General features: G+C 40.3%; 1 protein-coding gene across 1 annotated transcript in view; it reads left to right on the top strand.

Annotated features, from left to right (window-relative positions):
- Positions 1 to 6: 6 nt before the first annotated feature.
- Positions 7 to 10,435, top strand: part of LOC132103874 (ectonucleotide pyrophosphatase/phosphodiesterase family member 2-like) — a 16,568-nt gene continuing 6,139 nt past the window's right edge. Inside the window, exons 1-10 of the mRNA XM_059508939.1 lie at positions 7 to 93; positions 206 to 269; positions 371 to 458; positions 569 to 738; positions 2,260 to 2,320; positions 5,275 to 5,414; positions 5,516 to 5,639; positions 7,957 to 8,034; positions 8,494 to 8,626; positions 8,743 to 8,896. Of these exons, the coding sequence (XP_059364922.1) occupies positions 68 to 93; positions 206 to 269; positions 371 to 458; positions 569 to 738; positions 2,260 to 2,320; positions 5,275 to 5,414; positions 5,516 to 5,639; positions 7,957 to 8,034; positions 8,494 to 8,626; positions 8,743 to 8,896 (1,038 nt within the window). The 5' untranslated portion in view covers positions 7 to 67. The remainder of the gene's footprint in view (positions 94 to 205; positions 270 to 370; positions 459 to 568; positions 739 to 2,259; positions 2,321 to 5,274; positions 5,415 to 5,515; positions 5,640 to 7,956; positions 8,035 to 8,493; positions 8,627 to 8,742; positions 8,897 to 10,435) is intronic.

Genomic DNA, 10,435 nt, shown 5'->3' with positions numbered 1-10,435 from the left:
GAAGCAGCACCTGCCCAAACGCCTGCATTACGCCAACAACAGACGCATCGAGGACGTGCACCTGCTCATGGACAGGAAGTGGCATGTGGCAATGTGTGTATCACTCTGTGTGTGTGTGTGTGTGTGTGTGTTTGGTGTAATTTTATTTGCCATATTTGATATGATGTTTGATGTTGTGTTTGATATGTCTTGTGTTTGAGAGCAGATCTCCTGCTACCTGTGGCTTCTTTGGAGATCATGGCTATGACAACAAGATCAACAGCATGCAGGTAAACCAATCAATCAATCAACCAATCAATCAACTAATCAACCATTCAATCAATCTGTGCAGGAATCTGTCCATCAGTCCATTGTTGTGTTTTTCTTGCAGACAATCTTTCTGGGATTTGGACCGAGCTTCAATTTTAAGACAGTAGTGCCTGTTTTTGAGAACATCGAGCTGTATAACATCATGTGTGGTGAGAAAATGCTGACGGGTTTCTTAAAATAGTTTTAGATTTTGATAATCGTGACAGATTCATGCAATGTGTGTGTGTGTGTGTGTGTGTGTGTGTGTGTGTGTGTGTAGATCTGCTGGGTTTGACTCCAGCTCCTAATAACGGGACTCACGGAAGTCTGAATAGTGTGTTGAGGAAGCCCTCCTACACCCCCACACGGCCAGAGGAAGTGACATCACCCACACCTTTAGCCCCGCCCACTGAGGTGACCCATAACCTGGGCTGTAACTGTGATGATGAGGTCAGCGACACACTCAAACACACACACACTCACTCAAACACATACACATTTTAACAATTTATTTAAGTCCACTTAAAATAAGTTCTTACAAGTGCACAGTACTTTGCCAAGCGTTTGGCCCTCGGTTTGGGCATCCCAAGCTGTTGAAGCCCTCTTACAACCAACCTGTGTGTGTTTCCTAAACTACCAAATATAAAAACAAGTAATCGGCCTCGATAACCTATTTCTGAAATGGTATTTAGGAGTGATTAATATTTAATGATTTTAGTCATGAAAGCTTCCTCCATACTAGAGTCAAAGGAGCACGCAACCTCCAAAACTAACAGCTCTCTACACTCCTCATTAATCACAAGAACATCTGGTGTGTTAGCAGACAGATGAGAGAAGATTTCAGAGTCACTGTTCAGATACTGGAACATGGATGAGTTTACACAAGCATGTGTGAATATTCTTACTAAAGATGGTAAATAGTTTGATATGTCTTTCACTATTCTGTCGTGGCGTGCTGTGTTCATTCCTCTGTGAGTATGACAGCGTTCAGGATGTGTGGCAGTGTTTCTGTGATCTGTTCTGGAGTGTGAAGCTGAGCTGTAGGAAACCAGATGGAAAGGTTGAGTCTAGTTGGAAGAACTTGTAATCTGGCTTTTACTGTGAAAATAACAATGACCTCGCTGAGTGCAGTATTCTTGAGGAATGAGTGAGAAACAGAGTGATTAGCCGAGGGAAGACAAGCAAGTTTTCCCTGAAGGTTCAGTCCTGTCCAGTGTTGTTTTTGGTGATACTGATGTGAATCCATGACAGTTCGCCAGGCACCTGTAGATGTTAGCAGGGGTTAGATCCACCAAACGCATCTGTTGCTCTGACATAGATCAGGGGGTCAGTGATGATGTCCTATGGGAGGCCATTTGAGGCGAAATCTATTGAAAACTTGCGATACACACTGGATCACTTGTGATACACACTTAATCACACTTGCGATACACACTGAAACACTTGCGATACTCACTGAAACACGTCCGATACTCACTGAAACACGTCCGATACTCACTGAAACACTTGCAATACACAAGTATGTAAGTGTTTCAGTGAGTATCGCAAGTGTTTCAGTGTGTATCGCAAGTGTTTCAGTTTTAAAATCATTAAATATCAATCACTCCTTAATACCATTTCAGAAATAGGTTATCGAGGCCGATTACTTGTTTTTATATTTGGTAGCTTAGGACACACACACAGGTTGGTTGTAAGAGGGCTTCAACAGCTTGGGATGCCGAAAACGAGGGCCAAACGCTTGGCAAAGTACAACTATAGGCAGCCGTCATATATGGAGCAGACTCTCTTATTTATACGCATAACAACCTAAAATAAATTGTTAAAATGTGTGAGCACACACACACTCACTCTCACTCTCGCACACACATACACACACACACACACTCTCTCTCTCTCTGTCTCTCTCTCTCACACACACACCACACACACGTTCTCTACAGGTCAGTGGATTGAGTCTCTTCTTGTTCACAGAACAACATTGAAGAACATTCCCAGAGGTTTCCTTCTGCTGCAGACAGTGGAGCGTTGAACAGTTAAGATCTGTTTCTCTTTCACATCCATGTTCATCCTTCAGTGACCGCTCATGTGTGTATATACCAGACTATTAATATGTGTTATAGTTAACTAAAACTCAAACCAGAAAAAGGTTTTTGTTACTTTAAATAAAAAAATAAAAATTAACTGAAATGAAATAAGATTTTAAAAGCTTTTAAAAACTTAAATTTATTTCAAATAGTTGGCGTATTTTAATTTAAATGCAGAGGTGGAAAGTAACGAATTACATTTACTCGCGTTACTGTAATTGAGTAGCTTTTTTGTGTACTAATACTTTTTAAAGTAATTTTTTAAATCTGTAATTTTACTTTTACTTAAGTATATTTTGTTTGAAGTATTGTACTTCGCTACATTTTAAAACACATTAATTACTGAGTAAAAAAAAAAAAAAATCGCTCCCTGGAAACTACGTCAGTAAATAATGGGCAGGAGGGCAAACTGGCGCTAAAATCACAAGAAAGATGCAGACGGACAAAACAGGCGTTAGTGGTGCAGACACCGCTGAAAACGAAACCCCGTCATATTCTGAAGTTGAACTCGAAGGAAATGAAGTGAACCCCTGGCCATATGTATGCTCTATTATGCTGTGTAAGCTGTACTTGCCTAGGAAGACCAAACTAGCAGCTTATAAAATCTCGACAAGACATCAACCCTTCGCAAGAATGTAGAGGTAAGCTAAATAATTGATCGTTGCATTGGTGGTTAAAATGAAGCTTTGACATGTTAGCAAGAGGTTTTGCACAAATTAGCTAAAAAGACAGTGGTGAGGAGTGTGCTATTTTTGTTTTAATGATGTGCGCGCGCATTTATAGTGCGTTCTTTCACTGTGTGATTCAGTCTCCTAAAATGCATTTAGAATGATCACAAAATTGAAGATATAGGGGCAGAAAATTCACATATTTATATAATTTCATATATTAAATCAAAATCACACAAAGAATGCCATCGTTTCCTCCAAAAATCATCATGAATATATACATACATATATATATAACAGTTCAGTAAACAAGTTAATTAAGAGACTTGCGTTTTAGACACCATATTGCCTTTTTAGCTCTATTTCTACAACAGAAAATAATTCCAAACACAGCCACCAAAGCACAGTTTTGCGTCTCTGAGCAACGTGACAGTGTTTCGTTCCTGAATGAATCAACCGTTTAAATGATTCGGTTCAATCGCAATGACTCACTTATTAACAGTGACTTGCTGACACATACTGGCCATTTTAATTTCACATTTAAAGTATCTTTTGATTTTTTTAATAATTAATTTCTTATCATTTCAAATGAGTATTCAACATTTTATGTCTTGTATATCAAAACATTATTCATGCATTTGTAACTGCAGGTTAAATGCATTCTTGTCCTGCACTAAACAGTGTAATACGTCTAAATGCCACTTCCAATGAATCTTCTGCATTTCCTCTGCATTAAAAGATGAGTTTGTTGATACTGATTTGCCTGGTAACAGCCCAAATGTTTTATTATTCTAAATAACTGATTCCTTTAATTAAAAACAACTAGTTTGAGATTAATAGACCTATCCCAGGGGTGTCAGACTCAGTTCCTGGAGGGCCGTAGCCCTAACCCTGCTCCAGCACACATATCATGTAGTTTTCAAATAAACCTAAATGATTAGATTAGCTGGATCAGGTGTGTTTAATTAGGGTTATATCTAAACTGTGCAGGACTGTGGCCCTCCAGGAACTGAGTTTGACATCCTTGGCCTGTCCCATTTTTGACTCCCTCCCACTGTTAAAATGTAACTAAGTAATTTTTACTCTGAGTAAATTTTAAATGAGCTACTTTTTACTTTTACTTGAGTAGATTTTTAGACTGGTACTTTTACTTGTACTTAAGTAAAATTTCATTAATGTAATGGTACTTTTACTTGAGTAGAATATTTTTGTACTCTTTCCACCTCTGTTTAAATGAAATAAAACTAACAAATAAAAATTAATAAAACTATATAGACCTTTACACAAAAGTGCCACGTATGTGTGTATCTATCTAAAATAATAAAAATAATTTAATATAAACTATATAGACATGTTTTTAGAAAAAAAAACAATAACTAAAAGAGAGAGAGGGAGAGAGAGTAAGGGCTTTAGTGGCAACTCACAACAAATGCAAAGGATGGATTAAGATAATTAGAGTAATGATGCATTTGTAAAATAAATAAGTTAAATGTTTCTGTATTATTATTAATACTCTGATTTTGAAAGCACGGTGGATTTGAACATCCTGTCGCCATCTGTGGTTGAAACACTAAACTACATTAAGGCCTGGGTTTACTTCACTTTCCTCACTCCGTTTCGTCTCTCACAGATTTCAAGTTATTATTTAAGTTATAATTATTGCATTTGCATAGACGTAAACATATACAGTATGTTATTGCTCAGTGTAATTTTATCATAAATCGTAAATTTGCATTACATGAAATGTCCTCATCATCAATAAAAAAGCACTCAAGGATGCATTAAGCTTACAGAGACCTGTTCTGTGTGTGAAGATCAAGGGGAATTAGGTTTCTCAGGTCATGACCCCTGATCTTGTTCTGCCGCTTTCATACTTTGATTAGAGATTCTCCGCTGATTCCCTACAGCAGTGTTTCCTGACCACATCCTTGTGTCTGTTTGTGGGTTTTACAAATATTTAACCAAAGAAAAGCATTCCAAAGAGCTAGAGACTAAATCTTGAGACTGTATCTCTGCTTGTTTGCAATGCACGGGTAAATAAATAGTGTATGTTTCAGTAAAGTACAGCGTTTACTTCACTCACGAAACACTGTCTATGAAGACTCATGTTTGTGTGTTTGAAGAGCGCAGAAGACTTATGTGATGTTTTAGTGAGGAATTAGTTGATTGTCCAGGCAGGCTGAATGAGCATGTGATTCTGTGAAATTTCTGATCGTGTGTGTGTGTTTGTGTAGATGTCACACACCTGCCCTTTGGCCGTCCAGCTGTTCTCTTCCAGACGTCGTACACACAGCTGTGTCACTCAGATTATTGCAGCGGCTTCAGTCTCGTCCTCAACATGCCCCTGTGGAGCACCTTCACACTCACAGCACAGGTGTGTGAACCAACGACAAGCAGATGTGTTCCTCTGAGCCACGGAGCGACACTCATCCTGTGTGTGTGTGTGTGTGTGTCTCTGTGTGTGTGTGTGTGCAGGTGGAGGCTCCGGCGTCCTCGTCCAGCGAGTGTGTGAGAGCAGACCCTCGTCTCGATCACACACACACATGTAACATGTACAGCCAGCAGGCCGGCGTCACACACGCGTTCCTCTACCCACCGGGTCAGTCACACACACTTCTGAAATCAAGATATTACACTGAAATGAGCCTCAATGATGTCAGATTACTCTTTGTATCATAAATCAGAAAATACTGTCAACAGACAGAAACTCATTTGACCATGTTTTCAATTGTGAATGAAATATAAACAAACCTTCAGAATATAGAGAAGGAACTCTTTAACCCTTTATCTGTCGCCTTCCACGTGTCTCACTCTTTTTTGTTGCCTTTTTTTCCTATCACAGATTATATTTGTCATCATAAATTAATCATTTACGTTTATGTATTTAGCAGACGCTTTTATCCAGAGCGACTTACAGTGCATTTAGGCTACAGATTTTACCAGTATGTGTGTTTCTTGGGAATTGAACTCACAACCTTTTGCCCATTGCTAACGCAATGCTCTACCACTGAGCCACAGGAACAGTATGAATATGAAAATATGAACATATCGTTGGAAATGTCTGGGTCTCAAGATTCTATATTTGTTGTTTATTCTGTTAGAAGTAAGATTACCAGAGAAAATGCATAAAAAATTTTAATGGCGTCACCCAGTGCCTGTTTGTGGTATAACACACTTTTTTTTTTTTTTTTTTAATAGCAATTTTTGATTTTTTTATTTCATATAAAACTAGAAAAAAAAGTTTGAGACAAACTTTAAGTTGGCTTGAGAAAGCCTGACCAGAAAGTTTGAAGAAGTTTAAAAGTTGTTCAAAGTTTAAAGTAGTTTAAAGTTAGATTGATAGATTAGTTGAAAGAAAGATAGATTAGTTAGAAAGAATGATAGATTAGTTTGAAGCATGTTTCTAGCATTATTAGCATTTTGCTAGCATGTCGCTAGCATATTTCTAGCATTATTAGCATGCGACTAGCATGTTACTAGCATGTTTCAAGCATGATTAGCATGTTGCTAGCATGTTTCTAGCATGATTAACATCTTGCTAGCATGTCGCTAGTATGTTTCTAGCATAATTAGCATTTTGCTAGCTTGATTAGCATGTTGCTAGCATGTTTTTAGCATAAGCATGTTCCTAGCATTTTGTTAGCATGATTAGCATGTTGCTAGCATGTCACTAGCATTTTTCTAGCATAATTAGCATGTTGCTAGCCTTGTTTCTAACATGATTAACATGTTTCTAACATGATTTGCATTTTGCTAGCATGTTGCTAGTATGTTTATAAGATGATTAGCATGTTGCTAACATGTTTCTAGCATGATTAACATGTGACTAACAAGTTTCTAGCATGATTAACATGTTTGCTAGCATGTTTCTAGCATGATTAGCATGTTGGTAGCATGTTACTAGCATGATTAGCGTGTTGCTAGCATGATTAGCATGTTTCTAGCATGTTTTTAGCATGATTTGCATGCGACTACAATTTTGTTAGCATGATAAGCATGTTGCTAGCATGATTAGCATGTTTTTAGCATGATTAGCATGTGACTAGCATGTTGTTAACATGATTAGCATGTTGTTAGCATGATTAGCATTTTGATAGCATGTTATTAGCATTATTAGCATGTTGCTAGCATGTCGCAGTCATGTTTCGAGCATGATTAACATGTTGTTAACATGTTTCGAGCATGATTAACATGTTGTTAACATGTTTCTAGCATGATTAGCATTGTCGTTAGCATGTTTCTAGCATTATTAGCTTGTCGCTAGCATGTTGATAGCATGATTAGCATTTTGCTAACATGATTAGCATGTTGCTAGCATGTTTCTAGGATGACTAGCCTGTTGCTAGCATGATTAGCATGTTGCTAACATGTTTCTAGCATGATTAGCATGTTGCTAGCATGTCGCTAGCATGTTTCGAGCATGATTAACATGTTGTTAACATGTTGCTAGCATGATTAGCATGTTGCTAGCATGTTTCTAGCATGATTAGCATGTCACTAGCATGTTGGTAGCATGATTAGCATGTTGCTAGCATGTTTCTAGCATGATTAGCATGTCACTAGCATGTTGGTAGCATGATTAGCATGTTGCTAGCATGTCGCTAGCATGTTTCTAGCATGATTAGCATGTTTCTTGCATGTCTAGCATGCGACTAGCATGTCGTTAACATGTTTCTAGGATGATTAGCATTCGACTAGCTTGTTTCTAACATTATTAACAATGAGTGTTTAACAATGAGGGGTGACAGTTAAAGAGTTAAAAAAATATGGATGCAAATAGATAAAGTGTGATAAAATAAACAGTTAAAAATGGTTTTTGATTGCTTCTCACTGGTCTGAAAGCAGAGATATGATACAGAAGCTGTGCCTGTAGTGTCTTGGCTCAATCTGATGTATGACTGCTGTGATCTCTGTAGATCTCTCTGCTACGGCTGAATCCAGATATGAAGCTTCACTCATCACAAACACGGTTCCCATGTATCCCGCCTTCAAGAGTGAGTCCTGCGCTGCTAAAACTCATTTATTCACAAATGCATGAGCAGCAGATGCACAAAGTTCTGTTTCTGGAGTCAAAGCGTTGAGTGTGTAAAAAATTAGCTGGAGGAAAAACTCATATCTGATTGGCTAAAAACAATGCAGGGAATAGGAACGAATCCACAGTGATCCACACACACAATGATCTGCAAATGCAGATTTAACCATCAGTGCATGTAAATCAGTAAAGTGCACGCTTGTGTTTGCGAATATGAATTAGGTGAGTTTGTGAATTGCTGTTTGCACATATGAACTCTTTTGTGCATGTGAATTAGCTGATGCATTTGTAAGGTATATTTGGTAAAAACACATTTCCTGCTGGAGATCACACACAACAACATGAATCATTACACATAGGAAGAAATGTGTGTGTGTGTGTGTGTGTGTGTGTGTGTGTGTGTGTGTGTGTGTGTGTGAAGGGGTGTGGAGTTTCCTGCAGAGAGTCGTCCTCAGGAGATACAGTCTGGAGAATAATGTCATAAATGTGATGATGGGACCCATATTTGACCACGACCACGACGGTCTGAGAGACACAGAGGAGAAGATCAAAGAGTGAGAAACTCTCAGCCCTGACCCTCATGTTATTTAGTAACATAAATGAAATGGTTTGCTGTGTTGTGTGTGTGTGTGTGTGTGTGTGTGATGTCCTCTTCTGCGGTGTGTTGCAGACACACACTGGGCTCCGTCTTCATCCCCACACACTTCTACAGCATCATCAGCAGCTGTGAGAAACTCAACGAGACGCTGGACGAGTGTGACGGAGATCTGAGAGTCACCTGCTTCATCCTGCCACACAGAGACGACAACAGAGAGAGCTGCAACGTCAGTAACACACACACACACACACACACACAGAGACGACAACAGAGAGAGCTGCAACGTCAGTAACACACACACACACACACACACACAGAGACGACAACAGAGAGAGCTGCAAAGTCAGTCACACACACACACACACACACACTCACACACACACAGAGACGACAACAGAGAGAGCTGCAACGTCAGTCACACACACACACACACACACTCACACACACACAGAGACGACAACAGAGAGAGCTGCAACGTCAGTCACACACACACACACACACACACACAGAGACGACAACAGAGAGAGCTGCAACGTCAGTCACACACACACACACACACACTCACACACACACAGAGACGACAACAGAGAGAGCTGCAACGTCAGTCACACACACACACAAACACACTCACACACACACAGAGACGACAACAGAGAGAGCTGCAACGTCAGTAACACACACACACACACACACACACAGAGACGACAACAGAGAGAGCTGCAACGTCAGTAACACACACACACACACACACACACAGAGACGACAACAGAGAGAGCTGCAAAGTCAGTCACACACACACACACACACACACACTCACACACACACAGAGACGACAACAGAGAGAGCTGCAACGTCAGTCACACACACACACACACACACACACACAGAGACGACAACAGAGAGAGCTGCAACGTCAGTCACACACACACACACACACACTCACACACACACAGAGACGACAACAGAGAGAGCTGCAACGTCAGTCACACACACACACACACACACTCACACACACACAGAGACGACAACAGAGAGAGCTGCAACGTCAGTCACACACACACACAAACACACTCACACACACACAGAGACGACAACAGAGAGAGCTGCAACGTCAGTCACACACACACACACACACACACACAGAGACGACAACAGAGAGAGCTGCAACGTCAGTCACACACACACACACACACTCACACACACACACACACTCACACACACACAAACACACTCACACACACACAGAGACGACAACAGAGAGAGCTGCAACGTCAGTCACACACACACACTCACACACACACAGAGACGACAACAGAGAGAGCTGCAACGTCAGTAACACACACACACACACACACACACACAGAGACGACAACAGAGAGAGCTGCAAAGTCAGTCACACACACACACACACACACACACAGAGACGACAACAGAGAGAGCTGCAACGTCAGTCACACACACACACACACACACTCACACACACACAGAGACGACAACAGAGAGAGCTCCAACGTCAGTCACACACACACACACACACTCACACACACACAGAGACGACAACAGAGAGAGCTGCAACGTCAGTCACACACACACACACACACACACACAGAGACGACAACAGAGAGAGCTGCAACGTCAGTAACACACACACACACACACACACACACAGAGACGACAACAGAGAGAGCTGCAACGTCAGTCACACACACACACACACACTCACACACACACAGAGACGACAACAGAGAGAGCTGCAACGTCAGTC

Source organism: Carassius carassius, chromosome 25 (assembly GCF_963082965.1).
Source record: "Carassius carassius chromosome 25, fCarCar2.1, whole genome shotgun sequence".
In the NCBI taxonomy this organism is placed as follows: Eukaryota; Metazoa; Chordata; class Actinopteri; order Cypriniformes; family Cyprinidae; genus Carassius; species Carassius carassius.
This window is presented reverse-complemented; position numbering and strand designations above follow the sequence as displayed.